This window comes from Phacochoerus africanus, chromosome 9 (genome assembly GCF_016906955.1).
Source record: "Phacochoerus africanus isolate WHEZ1 chromosome 9, ROS_Pafr_v1, whole genome shotgun sequence".
Lineage (NCBI taxonomy): Eukaryota > Metazoa > Chordata > Mammalia > Artiodactyla > Suidae > Phacochoerus > Phacochoerus africanus.
Window position 1 is genome coordinate 41,042,474 of NC_062552.1, and position 26,132 is coordinate 41,068,605.

General features: G+C 38.6%; 1 protein-coding gene across 1 annotated transcript in view; it reads right to left on the reverse strand.

Annotated features, from left to right (window-relative positions):
• Window positions 1-26,132, reverse strand: part of SUPT3H (SPT3 homolog, SAGA and STAGA complex component) — a 395,053-nt gene that overhangs the window by 84,433 nt on the left and 284,488 nt on the right. Inside the window, exon 7 of the mRNA XM_047794878.1 lies at window positions 5,183-5,258. Within this exon, the coding sequence (XP_047650834.1) occupies window positions 5,183-5,258 (76 nt within the window). The remainder of the gene's footprint in view (window positions 1-5,182; window positions 5,259-26,132) is intronic.

The window sequence follows — 26,132 nt, forward strand, 5'->3', positions numbered from 1 at the left end:
TTTAATACCTTTTAAAATGTGTCTATAACTGAAAAAAAAAAAAAAGGTTGTGCAAGTATCATTAAATAGAATAAACTGATACCTGGCCTGATCAGAGTCTGTAGTTATATTTTGATGATTTGAAGGATGTTCAAATTCTTAAGCCTGAGTCTCAAAACCATCCAGACGGATTCCAATCTGCCGTCATATCACTCCCTATTAAAACATCATCTGGGTCGAGTATAACCTTCTGTGTGTTCACCCCTGCTCCCTCCCCTCCATGGGGTATTCAGCTACACTCTTTTTCATTCATTATCAATCCTGCCCAAACAAGCCAAAGGCATACTTCTCCACTCTGGTCATTTACTGAACACTTATATCATTAGAGATCCTTTCACGTCTGCTTATAGTTTCTCAAGGCATTTTTTTTGTCTTTTTTTGCTATTTCTTGGGCCGCTCCCGCAGCATATGGAGGTTCCCAGGCTAGGGGTCGAATCGGAGCCGTAGCCACCAGCCTACGCCAGAGCCACAGCAACGCAGGATCTGAGCCGCGTCTGCAACCTACACCATAGCTCACGGCAACGCCAGATCGTTAACCCACTGAGCAAGGGCAGGGACCGAACCTGCAACCTCAGGGTTCCTAGTCAGATTCGTTAACCACGACGGGAACTCCTCAAGGCATGTTATAAATTTTTTATGGGCCGACAGCATGCATCATGTCTCTCTGTATACTTGACAGTACTAATGGAACCTTCTATTAAAGATCTCTAAACCAGTGCTAAGAGGAGTCTAACTTGACATAGGGCCTTCATTAGGTATTACTAATTTAACTAGTAACCCAGAAGGAAAAGATTGATAGTGAAGATTTTTTTTCGTATCTATAACATAATAATCTTGAAAAATCCACTGATTCTTCTTTTGATTAATCTGGTCCCACAGGTCTATAAAGCACTTAACAGTAACTCAAAGCATGATGTTTTGATCCTTATAGATACAGTCTTCATGGATTCCACATACAGAAGAGTTTCTGTGAAATAAATCACAGAAGACATTAAGTCCTGCTAGCGAAGTGCATATCCAAAGCTGTCAACCGAGGCAGAATTATGATAATCCCCCTTAAAGCTACCTCCCTAAAGTAACCGATCTTCCAAATGCTCTCTGACATGCAACATTCCATCTACCTAGCAAGCTGCACTAGCTCACAAACACTTGTTTAACATCTGTGGAATACTTCTGAAGTTCAGGCTAACAGGCAGCAATTTGGCAAGATCAATAAAATGTACCTTATTCACGTCTTCCTTTGACAGTTAACACGGAAACAGATATTTTGTGACCATGTTCTAAAAAACTTTACTTCAAAAGTGAGGGGGAGGAAAGTTGTTAGTGTTCTGTCAGGATCTGTCCACCTAAGCAACAGAACTGGCAGCCTCCTCACTAGATGGCAGGCACTGTGAGGGCAGAGGCAGGACTGAGGGCCTCCGGGTTCTTCTAGCACCTAGCACAGCACCTGGCATTGGCACACTCAATAGAGATTTCTAGAAGAAATGAATGAGTGAATGAATGAACAAACGAATGAAAGATATTTCTTTAATAAAAGGGTAGGGTCCAAACTTGTCTAGCCATCACAAAAGATGCAGAGAGGGAGGCCCCTCAAAAGCACTTGGGTTACTGCTATTCTGGCAACAGGTGAGGATTCTTTGAGCTCGTTCCCTCCCTGTCACCTGGAGAAGGGCTGCTTCAGAGATGGATCTCTGTAGGGTATTGCTGCTTCCAACAAAAGACGCACAGATACCCCTAATCATTTTAGTTTGTTTTCATCCAGAGGTGAGGGGGCATGAGGCTGAATGAGTTCCTTGGCCTTCACCGCTCTTCTCAGTTTATCCAGAGAAAGGGTAATCCCAGAAATTGAGCGACAATTTAAAGAGAACCTTCCCAAGGTCAAAAGTTCCTAGGATTATCCTCTTTCTGACACTACCTGGGATTTCAGCCTGTTCTGGAAAGAAAACAACTTTATGTAATCATTTCACATGGAAATTTAAGGTTAGTTAATTCTCAAACACTTGATCTTCCCCATCAGTGATCAGGAGGTGAGATTCAAGGTTCTCTCAATATTCCATTTTCTCATCCCTGTACACTGTTTCATAATTTCCACCTTCTCACTGGCCCTTCCATTCCTGATCCTTCCCTCGGGGCCCTCTGTCAAGATCACTCCACTCTGAAGAAAGTCTTCTGTGACTCCAGTCTCTTCAAAATCACCGTTCTTTGGCTTAATTGAAAATAGCCTTCCTCAGAGGGCATGGTTTTCCCTGGCAACTTTTATAGAAGTTCCTTCTTTCTTTCCTTTTCTGCATATTTATTTATCAGCTACCAACTGCCAGCCTGTTCACTTCCCCATATAACCGAGGCCCTGGAGGCAAGAGCTTCATTCTCTTCCTTTCTCCCACAGGGGAAACACAAAACAAGCAGATTTCTAACCAACAACAGAGGCTAAAAGACAATGGAATCATGTTTTAACTAATAACTATTAGCCTACAATTTCCTACTTAACTAAACTATCATTAAAGTGTGAGGGCAAAATAAAGCCATTTTTAAGACGAAAATGAGTGCTTTAAACACTTACAGAGCCTTGGGGAAAACAAAATTAGGTCGAGAAGGAAAGTTTAGATACAGGCATGCCTCGGAGATATTGTGGGTTTGGTTCCAGACCACTGCAATAAATCAAATATTGCAATAAAGCGAGTCACAAATTTTTTGGTTTCCCAGTGCATATAAAAGTCATGTTTACACTACAGTGCAGTCTATTAAGTGTGCAATAACATTATGAGTTAAAAAACAATGTACATAGATAGCTTAATTAAAAACTAATCCTGTTTGGAAAATTGCACCAATAGACTTGCTTGATGTAAGGTTGCCACAAACCTCCAATTTGTAAAACACATAGTATTTGTGAAGCACAGTAAAGCAAAGTACAATAAAACGAGGTATGCCTGTACTTATCAACCTAAAAATTTTAAGTCAGGGATGTACTATACAAAGATTAAGGATAGCGACAGAAATAATAGCAATAGAAATATATAACATACAACTGGTTGAGGAAAATGGACTGAAGACAACCCAATCAATCCAACAGGAAAAAGTAAAGGAGGAAACACAAATAAAAAAGGGCAGTAAATTTAAAACACAGAATAAGAGAGTGTATGTAAACACAAATGTATTAAACTTATCAACAAAAATACAAAGAGACTCTCAGAGCAACTAAAAAGAAAATTGTTTACAAAGTCCACAGAGAAAACAAAAGGTTGAAAGAAAAGTATTGAAAAAAGATTTACCAAATTTTAACTAAATTAAAACTTTGTGAATTAATATCAGATTTTAAAAGATGTTAAGGGAGAGGACTATTGACTTATATAAACATAAAAACAAAACACTAGTGAATCTGATCAGTGTCCTGGTTGTATAACTTGCCCTCTGCCTATAAAATTATAGACTTGTTATTTTAAAATGCACCAGTAGTCTCAACTGATGAGTCTCAGCTATGATCAAATATTTAAGAAGACACATATGGCTGGATCACAATTCCAACATTCTGGTAATCTATCATGAAAGGAGTGAAGAGTCTAACCCTTAGACCAGCGTAGTTATGAGTTGTGGAATTGCTGATCCCCTTTAGTTGAGCATTCTCAATGACGATACTGTGGCAGAGAAAACAGATTCTCCCACTCAGATTTCATGATGAAGCACTTGTGGGCACCGCATAAGGAGATTTTTTTAAATGCCCAAATCCCTCTTCTTTAAAGGAAACAAAGGAAGCATAATATACTCTTTATACTACAATTATTTTATACAGAAATGAAAAGCATTAATGTTTAATTTTCTATAGTTTATTACTGAGTTACAAACCAAAAAAACCGAGTTATGAAAAATTAGATTTTCAAACCAAATGTGTATTGGGACACTTTAGTGACTACATGTTTTAGTGTGAAACAGCAATTCTGTCCCTTTAAGTAAATTAAATTTAAAATATGATTTTAAGAAATAGTTCAATAGCACTAAAAGTTACTTTATAAAATGGAGATTTAGACTTATAAAAGACTTGAATGCCATTTTTAAACCTAAAAATTACAATACAAAACCCTCTCATTTGCTGAAATTGCCATGATCTGAAGTGTCATTTACTTAATGCTTCACAGATGTATGATGCCAAATTGTTAGTCAGACTGCAGAGTATATTTAGTCAGGCAAAGAATCTTCCAAAACATGTTTTCCTATATTTTACTGACATTTACATGGGGCACTATTTGAAATGTGTCATTTATTTGCACTTTATGATCTATAAATGAAGCTCTCATTTTCTTTTTCCAAATCAAATACGTTGTTACTGTGACCACATAATAGCTTTTCGTTTAAAGACACTATTGTGTCTCTAATCCCTCAGACTAGGGTCATGTGCTACTTTGTCATATTTTTAACTGGACTTTTCATTACACTTACTCTTTGACCTTTACCCCGAGAGTCTTAGTCATCACTGAATGGTTGTTGCAAGGGTGTTTTGCTACACAATCTAGACCACTATTTATCATGAGCCTTTATGTACTTTTAGTAAGCCTGTGTGCAGGGGTGGAATAGTACTAATTTTATTACTAGGTACCAGAGCATGGACTATGAATTTGGCTGACAAGGAACCCATGCTGCTCACAGCAGGAGGTTACAGATAAAGATGGAAGAGCCTGTCAAAATGTTCTTTTGTGGTGATATGAGTATGCATAAACAAGAAGTTGGTATTTATTAGCATTGGGGGCTTTTAAATGTCATGACTGTACTACTAGAGTCCATTTGGGGTCAAGTACAATCAGCAATACTAGTGTAAATATGACTAAGAGACTGAGAGAGAAATTTAAATGGGAATATTAAGAAAAAAGGAATTTTTCTGACTAAAAGTAATGTGAATAACTAACACGGCTCTGTGTACTAAGCAGCAACTTTAAAAACCTCTTAATACTATTAACTGCAAAACAGCAGAGTGGGGTAAAACCTTTTATGGGCTCCCCTACAATGCTGAGCTTGTTTCCATAACATTTATAACTATGTATGTTTGTATTAAATCCACCAATTTCTAAGAAACAGAGGTAATGTAATACTTTAGTGTATCTGTAACACATAATCTCTTAAACATATAATGAAGCAAAGTCAAATGCTTACTTACAGAAACTTAATTGTCGGCTTTCACAAAATTCTGCATATTGAGCTGAATCCATAATTCGAGTTTGTCTTTCTGCTCTCTGATAAAAATAAAAAGACACACAAAAATCTTTCAAGTAATTGGACTATTATATATTTTCACAGCTAAAACTCAGAACTAAAATTCCATTTCCTTTCCTCACTCTAGGTGAACAGTTTAGTACCACCATAAATACCATAATACATTAAATTATGATAAGTTAACAGTAGTTCTGAAGCTTATTTCTTTTGGAAATAAAGTTAAAAAAAATCATTTTCCATTCCTCTGTTACTTTGATCACAGTGGAAGGAAAAAAACCCTAAAGGACCTCATTTCTTAGATTGTGCACTTCTAAATTTTAACTCCAGCACCTTCTAAAAGAAAAACTCTGAGGAGACAGATCAAACAGAAGATCTGTTATTAACTCTTATTGTCCTTCTGCCTTAAAGCTGGGATTTTTCAATGTTAAAACAGGAGTCACCGAATGGAATCCATATATTTCCCCTCAGTTAGAACACGGAGCCAGAGCTAACAAATCCCTATTTTAAATTGCAGAGAAAATAAAGAAAAAGGTAAACACAACACAAATCCTTTGATCTGAGTCCAGGTATGATTCACAGTTTGGTACAGTTTCGTCCGCTGGTTTCTGATTCAGTATGGCAGATGTTTGCTGCTTCATTGTCCCACAAGAGGTAGGATAATTATAATTCACCCAGAGTTTGGTGGGAAAGAATATGACCGCTTCCGCTTCCTTGGCAAGGGAAGCGTTTTGAAATGAGACAGGCTGGTACTTCTTGGAATGAGTTTCTAGCCAGTAAAGGAAAAAAATTCCCTGAGATTTAACATTTTTTTCTGCTTCGGAAGGACTCTAAGCAAGTTTTCTTTATCACGGTTGGTGGAATACATAAGTACCACTTCTGACGTCTATGGATATTCTGATATTTTTTAAACTGAAATTATTCTTTTTTCATTTTGTTTGATTTAGGTGGGTGGACAACTGAATTCCAATAACACATGAGCTGATGGAATGAATAATGGTGCGCAAGCTTCAGCCCAATACAGAAAGGATGGATGGGATGGTGAGACTTAAGGCAAAATTTACTAACTACTGTGGTTCCTCCTGAGACCACTCATTGTTTTCTCCTTTCTTTCTCTTCCTTTCCTTCCTCCCTTCTTTCCTTCCTAATCTCCCCCTCACATGCTCACAAATACATACATGCATTGACACAAACCCAGACTTCTCTTGTTTATTTATCCTTTGGGTTCAAGTATCCTTTTTGAACATGGACCAGTAAAGATGACATACATGTGCACACACATACATCTGTATGCACTGTCTCCTGTTGTGCATACATATTTGAAACATCATGTTTCCTTAAGGGTATGGTGCTGGATGCATCTTAATGTACTCAGAAGTATTTTTTTGATATATGAATGCATGATTTCGTTTTGTCCTTGTTTTTAATGTATCTGATACATGATTTAAGAAATATTTACTAATGGGAAACAGGAAGCAAGGAAGGGATGATTCATGGTTTGAACATAAATCGATCAACATGTGTTTATTAAAAAAATCCTCTGAGACTGATATCTTTAGTGTATGCGTGTATTATGCATGTATGTCTATATGCATGTTTACATGTATATCTGTCTGTCTGTATCTGACTATGGCAGGAATTTCTTGGGTTTGAATTTCCAGTGCCTAGAAAATATCTGACACATGGTAAAGGAGCAATAAAACGTCCATGGAATGAACAAATGCTACTATTTTGGTCTATGGTGTGGGCCAATGACTATGATGCAGGCTGTCCTGATTAGCCATGTGTTCCTCAAGGTCTCTAGCGGGGCAGCCTCACCCACCAAACACATGTCAGACGGAAAGGACTCAGATGGCTGAGGAGAAAGAAAGCTCCTGACGAGATTCTTCACACTAACTTTTCTTCCAAAAGCTGGACATTCAAGATTTGGCTTCTATATGCATGCTTAGATAGCTGATGTATTTTCAAAAAGTATTTCTGGAAATGAAAGTTAGGAAAACTTATCCTAAGAGGTTAAGGTTGCCACTGGTGGCTTTAATTGAGTTGTTAAACTCGTTGGAAGATTCTGAACTGCAAAACCTACCATCCATCGACTACATTTTAAAGACACTGAAGGACTTTAGATCATTAGAGCTAGCTTCATTCCTTTCAGACACCTTCTTCAGTGCCTATTCTCGTTTCTGCATGAAGCATCTGAGTTTGATTTTAATTCCTCTAGCATCTACGCAGTAACCTTTGATCTCAGGAGCCCCATGAAGCTACGAGGGCATGCACAGAAATGATTCACCAAGTGCTTAGCACACAGCCAACGCTCAAGGCAAAGCAGCTGACTCAATAGCAAAGATTTATAGGCAGTACAAAGTCCTGGCATATTAGAACTAGAGAGAAGCTTAAAATTTATCTTGTTCAATCTCTCTCATTTTAAAGATAAGGAAATTGAGGTTCAGAGAGAAATGCTTTGCCAAAAGTGACCAAGTTAGAACAGAAGCCCAGCATTCTCAATTCCTTGAGTCAGCCTATTTCCATTATAAAAAGCTGTCTCCATCCTATACTGATTTTTCACTCCACTATTTTTCTTTGGAATCCTCTAAACTCTATACATTGTCTTACTGAAATGTATCATGGAACCATTATAATTCATATGCCCAAACTGTTCACAAGAAAATGAAATTAGTGAGTCCCTGGCCCCACAGAGAAGACAGACCTGGGGAAACTCTAGTGCAGAGTGTACAAAGTGTAACGTACCTGACAGTGCACAGATGTGCTGCAAACACCCACAGGTGAGTAGGGATACTGATTCCCTTCAACCTTTTGGATGCCACATAAGGCTGCGACAGCAGAATCCCCAGGCTATGAGTGGCCTTGTGCATTTCCCTTGGCGTGGCATAAAAATCCTATCATTTTCTGTGTGTACCAGGACATGAAAAAGGTTAGGAAGGATGCCTGCTAATACTAACATCCTCGAGTACACACTATATGACACAGGGCACTATGCTACTCACAGCACGGTCAAGCAAGCCCAAGAGGAAATCAGAGACACTAACTGGGCCCTGAGAATGATTCAGATACACTCCTTGTGCTTTCTGTCTCCTCCTCTCTCTTCCTCAGGAATTGTTTCGAGTAACCAAAGGAAGGGGACAAATTTGACCTTATAAAAGGATCTATATCATTCAGCATCTGATTATATTATCCTCTAATTCTACACTATCACCTTAAATACTGGGTGCTATCTAGCCTTCAGAGACTATGTGGTCTTCAAAGATAGGAGCTACGTTTTGCTTCTATAAACTCAGTGTTGGTCATTGCTTAGCTTGGATTCACCTGGGCCTCAGGAAACATCTGCTGACTGGCTGAACAACTAGGCAGATGGGTGGGTGGATTAAGGCAAAGAAATGCATATAAATCCTTGTCAGCTGATCTCAAATCAGGAACTGAAATACTTGTAATCAAACTGTACAAATTTCAGAGCAGGTAGGCAATGTTTTAAGCCAAAGACTCATAAAAACAAGACACTGGCCAAGATTAACTCCAGGTGGCTCTTATTTTCAGTATTGTCCTAACTCCACTTTCCCTCCCGCCTCTCTTCAGATCACCCTCTGCAAGCCACACCAAAGTGCACCTTGACACTTTTTATATTCCTGAGACTTTAAGAAACCTTTGAAAAAGGATGCAAGGGGGAAAAATCATAAGCTTAATAATAAAACAGCATGACCAGAATAATAATGCCCACTCTTCATACAGAGCAGCACAATAACCTTTAATTATTTTTTTAATTTAAATTTTTTTTTTTTTTTGTCTTTCCAAGGCTGTACCTGTGGCATATGGAAGTTCCCAGGCTAGGGGTCAAAACAGAGCTGCAGCTGCCGGCCTACACCACAGCCACAGCAACATGGAATCTGAGCCACGTCTGCAAGCTATGCCCCAGCTCACATCAACGCCAGATCCTTAACCCACTGAGGGAGGCCAGGGATCAAACCTGCATCCTCATGGATACTCGTCAGATTTGTTTCTGCTGAGCCATGACAGGAACTCTAGTATATTAACCTTTAAAAGAAACAGTTTTCATAGCTCCATTTTACAAGCTGAGCACACCGAGATTTAAAGAAATAAAAAAGAAAAGTAATGCATGTAGTGAATAAAGAGGCAAAGCTAGAAGTAAAACTTGGGTACTGAGCGACCTAATGGGAGGCGTATCACTTAATTATCACGGCAGGTTAATCACAGCTTTTATTCGTCCTGAACATCCTCAAATGACACATGCACTGCCGCATGCAAGTAAGGTCATCTTTGGGTTACTCATACCCTGTTATCTGCAAGTCCAGTTTGTCCTCCCCCTAATCTGTCACTTCTACCCACTCCCTGCTTTCTTTGGTATCAGCAGTGCTCCTGAACACCCATAAAATATGCTACTTCCTCAGAGGCTTTTCTGAAACTGAACCCTACTGGCACTACAACACAGCAAAGTCTGACCTTGTGGAGGCATACATGGGTAAATTAACTTTGAAAGAATTACTCCTGGAGTTCCCGTCATGGCTCAGTGGTTAACGAATCCGACTAGGAACCATGAGGTTGCGGGTTCGATCCCTGGCCTTGCTCAGTGGGTTAAGGATCCGGCGTTGCTGTGAGCTGTGGTGTAGGTTGCAGATGTGGCTCGGATTCCGCGTTGCTATAGCTCTGGTGTAGGCCAGTGGCTACGGCTCCGATTCGACCCCTAGCCTGGGAACCTCCATATGCTGTGGGAGCGGCCCAAGAAATAGCAAAAAGACGAAAAAAAAAAAAAAAGAAAAAAGAATTACTCCTAAAATTTTCCAAATACGCAACATATTTTAAAATTTAATTGAAATAGCCTTTAAAAAAGGTAAAAAAGAATAGTTACGCTAAAAGTCATTTGTCTCACTACCCAGGTTACAGCTCTTTCTGATTGTTGTATAACAATACAATGAATGAACAAGGGAGTTCATCCATGTCAGATGAACTCACTTTCTGGGTCCTACCTAAATGAAAACAGGGGAGCAAATATCCCTAAAGAAGCAGATGTTTAATATAATTTTTTTGTTCCATACCTTGGATACAACAGACTCTCAGTACGTATTTGCTAATTTAAATTTTCAGTGAAAAGTTTTGATTTCAGTTCATGTGAAATTGCTTGTGTTTTTGAAAAATACTTTCAACAACAACTATCATCACTTGCCTCTGCCTGTCTTAGTTTGAGGTATGAGGCTAGATTCCTTCTGCAGCATCCAATTTCACTTAAATTCTCTGCGTGCTTTTACTGAAGCACACGCAAAGGTTACAGAAGCCATGTGCTGGCATATCTCTTGGCAGCATCTCAAGATACGTGACACTTATCTTTCTTGAGCATCACAGAATCACAGACTATAATTTTTAAACCAAGAGAAAGTTCATCTGCTTTCACTTCCATCTTGCATTTTTTAAAAAAATCTTAAGTTTGATTACACTTAGAATACAGTTGAAATGCCAAATCCTTTCTGCATAGAGATGGCTAAATGCCAATGGCAACCTAACCAATACCTACTGTTAGACAGGAATTGCTGAACTTGAAAACTTCACATAGAGTGTCTGTGGCCCCATCCAGCGACGTGACAACATGTGAACTGTGGAGCATTCATTTATGCATGTTCGTGTATGCTGTGGTCCACTGCAGAGGATACCAACAGATCAGTAAACACCACAAAATGCTGAAGAATCTTAGAAATGACCTGCCCAACTCACTGGAGGCTGTGACCCAGAAAGGTTAAAGGGTTTACGTGGATTGTTGCAGAGGCAATCCAGTACCCAGGAGAATGCTGGTTCTGCTTGCTGGGTCAGTTTGTAATTTACTGGATTCTCTATGAAGAGTTAAGTAAGTCTCCCTCCAAACATCTGGTAGATCTCCCCGGCTTTAAAGCCCACTGCAACTCAGCATTTTGGGCCTGGAGTACCGCAACAGGTTACTGCTGGTTGTAACTCTCCCAACCCATCTGGGTGCTATTACTTTAAATAAAGGCATTGGTAAAAGCCCTGGGCACAAATAGGTCTTTTACTCAGGTCACCCTCTGTCACGCCTGCCATGTCCTGAATCCCTCCCTCAAGACCTTGCTGGCCTTCTCCTCTCCCATCACAAGGTAGCTGAACTCCTCCCCTCTCCTCTCCCAGTTTTCCCTCAAGATCCCCAGTCATGTTGATGTCTCCTGAAACAAATTTGTTCTAGATAAATACTATACTCCTGCACTTTTCTTTTTATTTATTTATTTATTTGTCTCTTTTTTTAGGGCCCCATGGAGGTTTCCAGGTTAGGGGTCAAATCGGAGCTACAGCCACTGGCCTACACCACAGCCACAGCAACGCAGGCTCCGAGCCACATCTGTGACCTACACCACAGCTCACGGCAACGCCAGATCCTTAACCCACTAAGCGAGGCCAGAGATCGAACCTACGTTCTCATGGAGGCTAGTCTATCTGTTTCCACTGAGCCACAACAGGAACTCCTGCACTTTTCATTGTGTGCTACTACTTCTGTTTCCCCTCAAAGATTATAGCTGCAAGAATATTATTAACTGCAAAAAGCAAGGTGAGAATTAGAATGTATGCACCTTGATCCCATTTATGTTTAAACACACAAACACGTGTGCACACACATACATACATATGTGCAAACATCTGGAAATACAAACATTATACTCTTAATGGTATTAATATCTGGGGGTAGCAAATTACAGCGGACTTTTACTTTTTCATCTACACATTTCAGTAATTAAGATTTTTTTAAGTGAATATTTAGGAAAAAAAAAAGATTTTTGAAAGTAATCTTGCTTGACTTCCAAAATGTCATTAAATAAATGTCCATATATAGAAAAATAATCAAAGGTTATCTGGTTACTCAAGAGGCAGAAAGTCAGAGAGCGCATACACTTGGATACATGTTCTCAGTGAGAAAGAGCGAGAGAGAGGAGAATGCTATGCAATACTTAGGGAGTCGCCCCAGAATCCTAATTGATGTTATCTTGAAATCAAAAATTCATTTAAGTTTGACCCAGATTATGTAACTGAATAAAAATACAATATTATTTCCTAGCCTAAAAATAAAGGTTTACATTGGTACTAATTTGTTTCCCCAGACTGGTTTTTATAATTCATCAATTTTTTTTAAAACTATTTATTTTAACATAATTTCAAACATACAGAAAAACTGCAGATATAGTATAAAACACTCATATATATCCCTCACTCAGATATATATCCCCCACTCAATTCATCAATTTTATGTGTCCAAGGTATTAAGAATGCATTATAGTAACCATATGACATTTCCTAAGGAAATAGCTGTAAACTCTAGAAGAACAATCAAGAGATTTAAAGGTAACTTTGTCTTAATAAAATAATGCCATTTGCAGCAACATGGATGGAACTAGAGACTCTCACACTAAGTGAAGTCAGAAAGAACAAGATAAATACTGTATGATATCACTTATATCTGGAATCTAATATATGACACAAAAGAACCCATCTATAGAAAAGAAACAAACTCTTGGACATAGAGAACAGACTTGTGGTTGCCATGAGGTAGGGGGAGGGAATGAGAGGGACTGGGAGTTTGGGATTAGTAGTGTAAACTCTTGCATTTGGAGTGGATAAGCAATGAGGTCCTGCTGTAGAGCCCAAGGAACTATATCTGATCACTTGTGATGGAACAAGATGGGGGATAATATGAAAAAAAGAATTTGTATGTATGTATAACTGGATTACTTTGCTGTAGTAGAAATTGATAGAACATTGTAAATCAACTGTAATAATTTTTTTTAATTTGAAAAAAGGAATTTTGTGTAAAAATAAGTAATTCTCAGAAAGTACAAAGCATCAGTGATTGAGAAATACACAAAAGGATATTTGTGATATTAGTTCATAATAAAGTTGTTTCAAAGTATTGGGTTTTTTTTTTTGGTCTATACTTTATGGGTCTAAACATGCTAATGTTAATATAGGAGTTTTTTCTTTTCTAAATATTCTAAACTATCAAGAATAGCATGGTTTGATATATAAGGAAAATACAGTTGTTATTAAAATCAAAATAGTTCATTTAAAATAGTTCTTTATTAAATATTTAAGTCTGAATTTATTAAGCTAGTAGTGGAGAAAATTATACATGATAAAATCTTTCCTGTCCTGGGATAAAATGTGTACTAAGTATCTTTTTTTTTTTTTTTTTAGTAACCTAGTACCACACAACCTAATCTCATGTTTAGTTGTAAAGCTTCATATAGTATTAGTATTAATTTTTACTGATCTCCCGAAATTGTAAACATGCTCTATAATAACTAAGTTGGAAAATAATATAAAAATCTATAGGAGTTTCTGCCCAAACTAGTTCTTTAAAGTAACAGAAGACTGACCTCTTTTTGATTTTCTTGATTGAGGGTGCTGTAACCTTTTTTTGTGGTTTCTATTTGGCTGTATATCCAAAAGTGAACATACCAGGTTAATACATGTAAGCTCTTTTAGGTATTCTGAACAACATTCCTAAAAATTCTCATAGATTTATGTAATATCCAGATGAGTCGACATGCCTTTAGAGTGTAGTAAACACACAAGGATATACTTAAATATTTTGGAAATTTAGGGCAAAACTTTGCAACTGGAAAATATGTATATAAATCAACTATTGCACAAAACTTAGCTCATACTTTCTCTTTAACCTTGAGTTAGAACTGTAGGCCTTTCCATTTTGATTTATTCAAGATGAAATTCTCGAGCAGTCCAACATGCATAGTAAAGGGAGGCTGGCTTCACTGACATAGTGGGAAAGTCTGGCACCTTTACAATAAAAGCCTAGGAAGCGGGGACCTGTCAGTGCTGCCCGGCCCTCATCACCCTCTTCAAGGATATGTGGGTCTCTGTACAAAACCAGGGGAGCCCTGCCTGGAATCTCCCTTTATAACAACCAGGTGATACATCTGAGGTTTTTCAATAAGGATTTTCTTTTTTCTTTTTTTTTTGTCTTTTTTAGGGCTGTACCTGCGGCATATGGAGGTTCCCAGGTTAGGGGGTCTAATCGGAGCTGTAGCCGCTGGCCTATGCCACGGCCACAGCAGCGCCAGATCCGAGCCACGTCTGCAACCTGCACCACAGCTCATGGCAACACTGGATCCTTAACCCACTGAGCAAGGCCAGGGATCGAACCCGCAACCTCATGGTTCCTAGTTGGATTCGTTTCCGCTGAGCCACGATGGGAACTCCCAAGGATTTTCTTTTAACAGGTGAAAATAAAATATTTATCTTAGCTTAATTCATTGATCAGTTCCCTCTAAACCAGCTCCATGAGCTCTAATTTTAAAATATATCTGGAATAAACCACTTTCCCTCACCTTGCACTTTCACTGCTACTACTCTGCTCTGAGCCATCATCGTCTCTTCCCTGGATTATTGCAACAATCTCCTAATGGGTCTCCCTGCCTCCACGCTTCCTCCTTTCCTACCCTCCCCCCATCGTTTTTCATCACATAGAGAATAAAAGCCAAAATCCTCAGGATGACCTGTAAGTGCCTTCCTAATCTGGTTCCCCACCACCTCTCTGCTCTCACCTCCTGCTACCCTCCTTCTCACTGACTCCACTTCAGCTACACTGGCCAACCCTTAAGTTTCTTGAAAACGCCAAGTACATTCCCATGCCAAAGACTTTGCATTTACTATACTCTGTCCAGAATATTTTAACAGAATATCTTAACCCTACATCACTGTCTGGCTTGCTTTCACTTCCTTCAGTTCTCTGTTTAAAAGTCACTTATCACAGAAGCTGTTTATGGCCACTTTATATTAAATAGCAGCTCCCGTAGGTCACTCTCTATCCTCCACCCTGCTTCATTTTTCTTCATAGCTCTTAGTACCATCTGCCACAATCATATTACATATTTATTTGTTTACTGTCTGTTTCTCCCCAACTAGGATGTACATTCGCTGGTGACAGAGATTATGGCTGTTTTTTTATCCATTGCTAAATCACCAAAGACTCTACAGAGCTTGATACATAGCAGTGTTTCGTAAATATTGGTGGAATGGACCCATATATACTTTTATCCTATATTTTCAATATAGAAAAGTTAGTACCTCTAAGGCAGGGTTTCTCCATCTTGGCACTATTGACATTTTGGGCTGAGTAATTCTTGGTTAAGGGTCTTTCCCATGCACTGTGGGGTGTTCAGCAACATCCTTGACCTCTACCCACTAGATGCCAATTGTATCTGCGTATACCACCCCAACGCTTCACCGGCTGTGAAAATAAAAAATGCCTCCAAACATCAAGTGTCTCCTTGGGGGCAAAATCACACCCACCTGAGGACCACTAGTCTAAGGAGAAGGGGACTATTATTAGTCTACTCACTACTCTGTGTAGGTGTCATGCTTGGTCCTTTCATTATCTCTTTTAATTCCTCCAATAATCTCAATGAGAAACTATGATTCCTGTTTTTAAAATGAAGAAGCTATGGCTCAGATGTTAGGTAACTTGTCTAACTTTGTGTGATGTTCCGAAACCAGGTCCGTCTTACTCGAAAGTCTATTCTCTTTTTTACTGTGAACCCTCATTAATTAAACTACTAAAGCAGAGGTGATGGAAGGGGGAAGGGGTTTTAGAGCCCTCCAATGTTCCTTCTCCTTCGCAAAGTATTTCTCAACAAAACACCAAAAATCGCAGGGCAGAACTTGAAAGCCCCTGTGCTATCCTTTGCTGGCTGCTCTTCAAGGAACAAGCACTGTGCCTCTAGATCTGGTTTGAAAACAGAGGCCACTTCACATGTGAGATTCACAGGATGACCACGATACTGGAGAACAACTAATCCCCACTGCATCAGTCTGAGTGACATTTAAAGACGTAATCATGCGTCACTTCTGTCAAATCCTACCTTGGCTCTGACATCATGGTCTGTTGCAAAAATGACCAGCTTATCTGTGGAGCATGGATGGAAAAGAGTTTATAACAGAAGCCAGAACAAGTGCTGATCCTTTTAATCCTCCTGAACCAATACACTGGGACCTGCCTGCACCTCTCATCAGAAGCCTACTCCTTATCTCAAAGCTACACCACTGCTGCCAGAAATGCTGAGAAGTAGCAGAGATAACTGGCTCAATGACGGATCAGAATAGCCAGCTTAAAGTCTCCACTTACGATAATTTATGTTGACAGTTTCAATCTCTCAGTTTATAAAATAATTTAAAAATCGGCACTTCATTTAGCGGAACTTAAGCACTCTAACTAAGAAGGTGTTCTAGTAGTATGGGCTAAACTTTTCATTTCGGAATTTTCAATTGAAGGAAAATTCTCCTATAAGCAAATTTTGAAATAAATGGGGAGAAAAGACATGTTTAACAATAAATTTGAATCATACATACTTTAAAAATTCAAAAAGAAGAAAGGTGAAACCATGAAGAGAGGAATAACGAAGTCTATTACATGATGTACCAGTGAAGAAAGGAAGTCACCAGTCTGGGAAAAATTCTCAAGGGAATATGTTACAGAGGAAAGACGGGGCTTCACAACTGGACACTATCTGAGTTAAGATTAGAAACAAAACAAGCCAAATGAAATTGTTTATTCCCCTAAAGAGAATGCTCTTAATCACTTTAATGCTGACGTTTCTTTTCTCATAACTGGCTGACTTATTTTCATGAGTCAGAAATGAGCAAATTCATCAACAGAAATCTGCCACAGAGACTGATCTGGCTGAAATCATGAGTTAACACAAAACATAAAAGGGTTTCCTGAAAATGCCAAGATTTAATCACTAGGAAAAAAAAAAAAAAAAACCAACCCAGAAACAGACTTGACCAAATATGACTAGAATGAAAGTACAAGAGCAATCAAAGCTATCCAAATTGCTTTTGCTTCCAATGTAATAAATGAAAATTCTGAAATTATTAACAGGAAAAGGCAGAAATGTCTACACATTCAAAAAAAAAAATCAATGTCTATTCTCAATTCTTTTACCCTTAAAAAACCTAGCTAACTCATCTAAATAAATAAATAAATAAATAAATAAATAAATAAATAAACAAACAAACAAAACCAGAAGTCATCTTTAAAATAACTGTGGGTTTGAAATCCTGGAAAGATAAAAGTCCTGCGGGGCCTTATCTCCTGAAGAAGCCCTAGATGTACTTAGATTCAGTATTTCAGGCTGCCTGAATGCTATGCCAGCCTCCGGGGCTTCCAAGAATGCAGAACAGCAAAATCCCTTGGAATCATAAATGTAAAACCTATAATTATGGTTATTTAACAAAATGGTTTCTATTAAGATATTTGATGATGAAATTCCCATCCTCAGATGTCGGTGCCCAAATTTTAATCAGCCTTTACTTACAAGTAAATGTATTGTAACTGTTATTTGATTAAATGTCAGTGGCCATTAGGCTGAGGTTTGCAGTAAGAAGGCTTAAAGAAGGCATGCCACAGGGTGTGGAATGGATTACAAAGACAGGAAGAAAGGAGAATTGTTTGGGGAACATGGTGCTGTCAGGCAGTGTTTCACCTTACATCAAGTCACCACAAAAATTTAAAGAAGCAACGACAACTCTGGCCAGCAAGATGAGGGGAAGATGAGGAGTGGTAAACAGCTGCTCTTCAGGGAGGAGCAGCATTTTTGGGTTTTATGTATATTTTCTCCACAACTGTGTGAAGTAGGAAGGTCAGCTATTATCATCACCCCCATTTTACAGATGTCACTGATTCTCTGTGACTTAACAGAAAACAAAACGAAACAACCTCTTATTTAGAAAGAATTCTGAAAATGTGCAAAAATAGTACAGGGAGTTCCTGGGTACTCTTCACCCAGCCTCAGCAGCCCAAAGACTTGTTCCTTCTGATCTCAGAGGCCAAGCAGGGCCAGGTGTGTTTAGTACTTGGATGAGAGTTTCTGTGGCTTTTCCTTAAGGCAAGGCATATTGTTAGAAAGAGCTAAGATTCCTTCTCCAAAACCAGTGCTATTTCCACTGTATTACTGCCTCTTAGAACAAAACTCCTTCCTCAAATATAAACCTTTCTACTCTAGATTTGCAGTAATCTAAAAAAATAAAATAAAAAAAAATTACCTGACATGCTCTTCAGTGGCTCTGAAAAGAAAGTGGTTTAGTTTTTATAGAATTGGATAAAATTGAGCTATGTGTGGTTTTGGTAAGATTTAGAAATACATTCTAACATAAGATATTTAACAGTGGAGTTCCCGTCGTGGCTCCAGTGGTTAATGGACCTGACTAGTATCCATGAGGACATGGCTCAATGGTTAACGAACCCGACTAGTATCCTGTACTCGCTCAGTGGGTTAGGGATCTGGCATTGCCGTGAGCTGTGGTGTAGGTTGGAGATGCGGCTCAGATCCTGTGTTGCTGTGGCTGTGGTGTAGGCCGACAGCTACAGCTCCAATTCAATCCCTAGCCTGGGGACCTCCATATGCTGCGGGTGTGGCCCTAAAAAGACAAAAGACAAAAAAAAAAAAAAAGGAGACATTTAACAAGATAAAAGTGGACAAATGTTACGGAATTATCTCATACAGTGCCTCCTGAAGGCATACTGCATTTTCTGAGTCATTTTACTGGGAGACAGAAGTCAGTGCTAGAAAGAGATCCCAATAACTTGATCTTTCATAAATGTTGTCAATTCTTTGACTAGTCTGACTATAGTCACTATGATAGAAAGACTGAACCTAAACTAAATTCCATTGGTATGTATGGCCAAGGAATTTAGCCTTATTGTATGTTTTATAAATAAGATTTTGTTGAAGATGGATGCTATTCATTAAACATATATGTGCTGGGCATTGAGCTAGGTGCATTACATATATTTTCACAAATCCTTCCCAACAATTCTAAGATGTGGCTCTAGCCAAGAAATTGGAGAGTCAGAAACATTAAGTAACTTGCTTAGGGTACTAACGAGGATGTCCTGGACAAGATAAGGGATGGAACTGTGATTTGGGCACCAAGGTCTCTCTGACCCCAAAGATGATGCTCTGGTCATACCATGCAGTATAAAGAGAACATCAGAAGACAGGTGTACCACAAATGGCTTGCAAAGATTTAAAAAAACCCCAAAACTGTCATTCTATAATAACAGCCTTTACATTCTTCTGTGGTGACTAACGTCCTTAATTAGGAAAACGATGCCAAGGAAATAAATACACTGGCTAAACGTTTTGAGAATACACTGTGTGCTTGTGTATGTGTTGCTTAGTTTGTAGGTTTTAAGCGGGGACACACTGTAGTGACATACACATGCTCTCATCTGTCTTAGAAGGGCATCCTCTTCCAAAGACGCAGAAACAGAGACTCCAGGAGAGAGGATCAGGGTGAAAGTGAAATGGGGAGAACAGAGTTGAATTAGCCAATCAGAGAAGTCCAATAACCCTGGATGATTACTGGGGCAACAGGTTTAATAACCAGATTGCTAAAATGTTAGCGGGGAATTAAAAAAAAAACAAACACATAGACCACACTGAAATGAACGATGACAATCCACACAATGAAAATATGACCTTAATTAAATAATACACTAAGAGTCTTCAGAGCAAAAAGCAATCCTCTTAAGAGTTGTTTTATATTGGTGCTTTCCTGATTACATTTATAACTGATAAAATAAACTGATTTATATACAACTTTCTGTTTTCTTTTTATGGCCGCATGTGTGGCATATGGAAGTTCCCAGGCAGGGGTCGAATCAGAGCCCCAGCCAAAGCAACATTTAGATCTGAGCTGCATCTGTGACCTAGGCCACAGCTTGCTACAACACTGGATCATTAATTAACTGTTCGAGGCCAGGGATCAAACCTGCACCCTCACAGAGACAACATCAGGTCCTTAACCCCTTAAGCCACACGGGAACTCCGTATGACCTTCACGTAACACTTCTACTCTACCACATCAGGTATCCTGTAAGTAGAGTTAAACAAATCATGCCTTGTTACTTTGTATACCCTCCTTTGCATAGTGTTCTTTAGGGGAGGTAGAAAAACACACAGCCCAGATGGTACTTACTTTCTACAGCACAGTCTTTTAATTTCTTAAGTAGCAGGATGGATATTTTGATTAACAAACAAATAGAATATCTAAAATCACATTTTCCCCCTATTTTCCTTTGGAATTCAAGAAGCAGGATATATACTAATAAATGCTGAATGATTTCATCAACCTTTTGACCTTGATAAGTTTTGATAAAAATCTTTTATTTAATATGAGACTTAGGCTGAGACACATTAAGACACTAACCTCTTGTCCTGAGGGTATGACAGTTCTTTGAAGGTCACAGGCCATGTGACAGAATATTTCTTCAATATGAAAAACAGACTTAATTTGTCAGTTATCTTGGTGACAAATAAAAATGGTTAAAATGGTGTCCTAGATCTTGACCAGGGGAGTTCTCTTTTGGGGCAGCGCACTAAGGATCCAGCATTGTCACTGTAGCCCTGTGGGTTGCTGCTGTGGCAAGGGTTTGATCCCTGGCACAGAAACTTCTGAATGTCACAGGTATGGCCAGAACAAAAACCAAAACGCCCCAAACCCAGATCAGGTCTTCCCTAAGAAATCAATTACTTTCTAAGAGTATATTCTCAATTTTATCAACCTAGGGGTCTCATTCACAGGTTTTACTAGTTAAATGTTTTTGGCTAAATCAATCTGATTACAACTCATAGTTGCTTAGGCAAGACAGAAGTTTATTTTTCCTCACATAAACTAATTCTGGAGATAAGAAGTTCAGGCTTAACATAACCACTTGCTGATATTGCGAGAATCTCAGCCACTTCTAGCATTTGCTCTGACAATTCTAAGCTGTGGCTTTTTTCCCCACCAATAAATAAAAGTTATTTATTCACTTATTTATGCATTCATTCATTCATTCATTTCCTATCACCTCCACTCTCTGCTTTATAGAGATAGAATTGAAAGAGAAAATTGTATAGCCTGTAGCTTTGTCTTCATGATGCAGAATGGCTTCTGGAGATCCAGATATCATATCTGGATAATGCAATCAATCAAATGTATCAAATCAATCAAATCCAAGAAGAAAAGAATAAACATGTACCCTTTCTACTTTAAGAAAACTAAGAGAAGTCCAATAGACTATTTATGCTTACATTTCATTGACCAGAACTCAGTGGTGTGATCAAACACAGTCGCAAGGTTAGAAGAGAGACGTGGGACTTTGTTTGGATGGCAATACATCCAGCTACAAATCAGAGTTTTGTTACAAAGAAAGATGGAGAGAATGGACATGGATTGGTTGGCAAGCAGCTGTTTCCATCATGTTGGTGTAAGGCTGAAGTCTAAAAGTTACTACACATTTATGTGATCTCTTATACGGATTCTAGACCTGATTTTCAGCAGTCACAGGGGATTTTCTCTCATCACAACACTCACCAACATTTTTTAAAATGCAATTTGTTTACTATTTTTTTAATTTCAGGGAGTGCTTTCAGGGGATAGGGAGAGGACAACATTAAATCAAACAAATAACCAATAATATTATCCTAACTCCAAAAAGACTGAGATGCTCTAGTCTAAAAAGAGACAGATTTAGTTGCATTTATCTAGGCACAAATTAGGAGCAGCATAAGACAACTCAGTGAAGGAGAGAGATCTGACAAGGGGCTTGACAAACAATTTGCTCTGATGGGTGCTTAAATGCTTGTTTACCATTTTTAACCTACATATTTTACAGAAACATTGGCTGGCAGGATGGGGGCACTGCTTTTGATTTGTCTTATTCTAACACTTTACCGGCATCCTAGATACAGCTAATGAAAAGCCATCTATCTCAAACTTCATCAATGAGAGAAAAGATGAATGAAGCAGACTGGGGTGGTGAGGGCTGAAGTGATTCTGAGAATGATGGAACTTGAAAGTAAAAAGAATGTCTTCAGAGATGGGTGTAAGTAAACACAGGGTGGATTTTAATGAGGACATAGGCCATAATATCTGAAAAATACTGCTTCACTTCCTAATGAAAACCTTAAACCAACAAAATAAAGCAAATTTTGGACAACTTCTCAAGAGGCTCTCCATTTATGCACTGCTTTATTTTGATGATAAAGATACAAACAGAGAGCAAATAAGATGGTATTCAAAATATATTTGAAAGAGATTGTATATCTACATTGCAGGGTTAATAAAATTCCAATTCAGTCTCTATATATTCTAAATCAACAGTTCTGAAGAGTAACAACTGAGTTTTAATCATAACCCAAAGCTCTGAAATAGTTTTACGTAATACTGAGATATGCTCTATTCCATCAGGAAAAGACTAGAGGGACCAGTGGAGAGAATGCTGGGAATCAGAAGACCTGTACTTTAAGGTCTTATTTTGCCTCTAACACAAGAGGAGAATCTCTAGGTTAAGTTGCTTCATCTCACTGTGACCGAGTTCTCTCTCCTTAATAGCACTGATGTTCTGTGGTTCTATGTGTATCCTGTACCTTGGGAAAGACCTGAAATCTTCAGAAATATTACAGAGCTGTAGATTTAAGAGATCAACTTGGTCAAGTCCACACTGGAAAACTGCCTCTATGTGCAATGATTTTCAGAAGAAATATCACTGGGAAAAGCCGTAAGGTTCCTAACTTCTGGGGAATGGCCAGATATTTCAAAACTGCAAAAATGTGTATGAACCACTTTACCTGCATCAACTTTAGTTATGCCTCCCACCTCTCCCATGGAAGAGCACTAGATTCAGTAAAGCAGGAGGCCTTGTGATACTGACAACTGAAGAGACTGACATGCATAAGAGGCTGTACCTTCATTACAGATGGAGAAAGCAGAAAGAATTCCAGGTACATTTTTGGGGGGAAGTTAAAGAAAAGGAAGATCACTACCACTGTGGCTTCAAACACTTTCCCCTCAAGATGCTTCTTACTGTAATGAATTAGGTCCAATACAAGAAACCGAGGATGTACCAATGAACCTTGCAAAAAGTACAAACCACTATGCAATTCATATGGAGGCTGGATAGCACATCTTCCTTTCTTTCTTTTTTTAAAAAGATACATGTTGAAAGCTATTAGATTTTTTTAGAGAAGTCTAAGAGACTGTGATACTCAAAGACATGTAAATGTTCTTTGAAAATGAGAACATGGAGTTCCCGTCATGACTCAGTGGTTAACAAATCCGACTAGGAACTGTGAGGTTGAGGGTTCGATCCCTGGCCTTGCCCAGTGGGTTAAGGATCCGGTGGTGCCGTGAGCTGTGGTGTAGGTTGCAGACATGGCTCGGATCCTGCGTTGCTGTGGCCCTGGTGTAGACCGGTGGCTACAGCTCTGATTGGACCCCTAGCCTGGGAACCTCCACATGCTGCAAGGACGGCTCTAGAAAAAACAAAAAGACCAAAAAAAGAAAAAAGAAAATGAGAACGAAATTTTCAAGTGGATGTTTGATCACATAAACATAGATGAGCAGAAGGAAAGAGACATTTGTAATCAAATAAGATCCGTTATTTCTAAATGGCTGTAGCCTAACACAGTCATTTCTTTGTAGTAGTCACTTGTCAGATGAAACCAGACATTCTACAATACAAGAAAAGTCTTCAGTCCTTTGATTGCAAGGAAATCACAGTGAGGTTTCGAAATGAAGGCAAACTTAATGGACACACTTTAAACTTCCTATAAGAAAGTGAATGTCTGTTTTCCAGCAGCTAACAAAGGAAGCTGATATCTCTAGGTAGGGAACGTGACTATACTTCTGAATATTCTGTAAGAGAAGCATATCCTTTACCATTAACTGAAGAAAGAAAAAAAAATTCCTACCCAGTCCTTATTAAAAAGAAATCAGATTTGGTATGCCTATGACACTTTAAAGAGCATATTATGTGGGAAAACAAACATTTAACCTGGCAAATGAAAATGGATTTGGAGTTTCAACATATTTGGCAGAGAGGCAGAATTAAATTCAAGTCAAGTATTCAGAGAAACTAATATAGTTTTAAAATATTTGCTTAAGTAATATAGTATTTAAAAGAACGTATTTGAAGAAATGTTTTTGTTAAAACGTTTTACAGTTTTAAGTGAGGATAGTTTTTAAGAGAAAAAGCCTGACTGAAGAACATTTTAACTTTCTTTGTTGTTCCATGAACTTTGGTGGGATTTTTCTATTTACTCTTTCGTTAGCCATTTTCTTTTAAGTCTAAGATAACTGAACAGTATCCCCTGCAGCATTTAAAAGGAAATTAGATTTAGATTAAGATTATGATAATCACTTTAGAGCTAAAGCAGTGAGAGTCTCCAGATCCACGCCAGCGTATATGTGGACATGCTATAAGCAAGGGAGGAAGGGAGGGATGGTCTGGTGCAATAAATAAGCAGTTAAGGCACTGGCTGCCTGCACCGGCTGCCTCCATTGCAACCTACGAGCCTTCCCAGTAGAGTGGTTACACAGGATCCTTCTCCAGGCCAGGCTGTCAGGTCCCAACTTGGATACCCAACACAAGCCGGGTCAATTAGAGGCCATTTCCTGAGATTTGAGACTGTTATTCCAGAGGGCTGGGTCTACCTCTCTCTCTGGGTGAGGAAGCTAATTTGGGAGCACCTGATGGCAAAATGTTATCCACCAAGTAAAAAAGGTCATTCAATAGGAAAAGAAAAAGTAAGCTTATGCAGAGAGAGAGAAGCAAGAGATCAGAAACAGGGAACAAAGTACTGAGTGATGCGCCTGAGTTGCAGTTCCTAAAGCCTGGGTATATTTCCATCCTTCGGTTGCTGAGAAGATACGGATCCTTACACAAGAAATTCGTCTATATGTAGAGTTTATTTATTTTTCTAAACAAGATATCAAATTGATGATGGGTGAATTTATAAATTTAGCTTGTCAGCCCCAGTCTCTACTTCCATCCATGATCTTTGTTCAGTCTGTACGCTAATCACAGAAAGAATAGTGGTGACTCTTATTGAAGCATAACTCCCATGACAACTTTGTGCTATCATCCTGAAAAAAAAAATTGACCTCTTTCCTATGTGTAACCAACACTTCTTTCAGTTAATATGAAGAGCACACTGAAGTAATATGCATCTTTAGGTAACCATCAGGACGTCGCCAGTAGCTTGGACATAAATTATATAAAGACCTAAAGGCCATCATGAAGTCCTTTACCCAGTAGGAAATATGATCATCCTAAATAACCTTCCAATAAATCAGGTGGAAGTGTCAATTTTTTTTTTGTCTTTTTGCCATTTTCTGGGCCGCTCTCATGGCATATGGAGGTTCCCAGGCTAGGGGGTCTAATCGGAACTGTAGCCGCTGGCCTACACCAGAGCCACAGCAACGCGGGATCCTAGCCGCATCTGTGACCACAGCTCACAGCAACGCGGGATCCTTAACCCACTGAGCAAGGCCAGGGATTGAACCCACAACCTCATGGTTCCTAGTCAGATTCGTTAACCACTGCACCATGATGGGAACTCCACCATTTTTTTTTTTTTTTTTTACTGGTTTCTAATACCAGTTTTCTGTTTCCAGAGAAAACAAGCTGGATAAAACAGTTTCTAGAGATGATAAACAGTTGCTGTTGTACTGAACATGTGTAAACACACAGAAATTCACTGTTAAAACTAACACACAAAATCCTCCAACTTATAAATATATTGTATCCTAAAAGTTTGTTTTAAATTCAGACCGTATCTTCTCACAGAAATATTGTCTTAAATGGTAGATAGGTTCCAAAGTAATCTTACAAAAACCTCTTTAACCCATATGCATCTGGACTACAGCCAGTTTACCTAGTGATCATAAGAATAATAACTAAGAGAATTTTGTCCACATCTAGAATTATGCAACATTATAGAGACAAAGTTGACATCTTCTCCTTTAATTTCTGAAATCTCACCTTCTAGCATATCTCTCTTGAATTTTCTCTTTCCTACAAACAGAATATAACA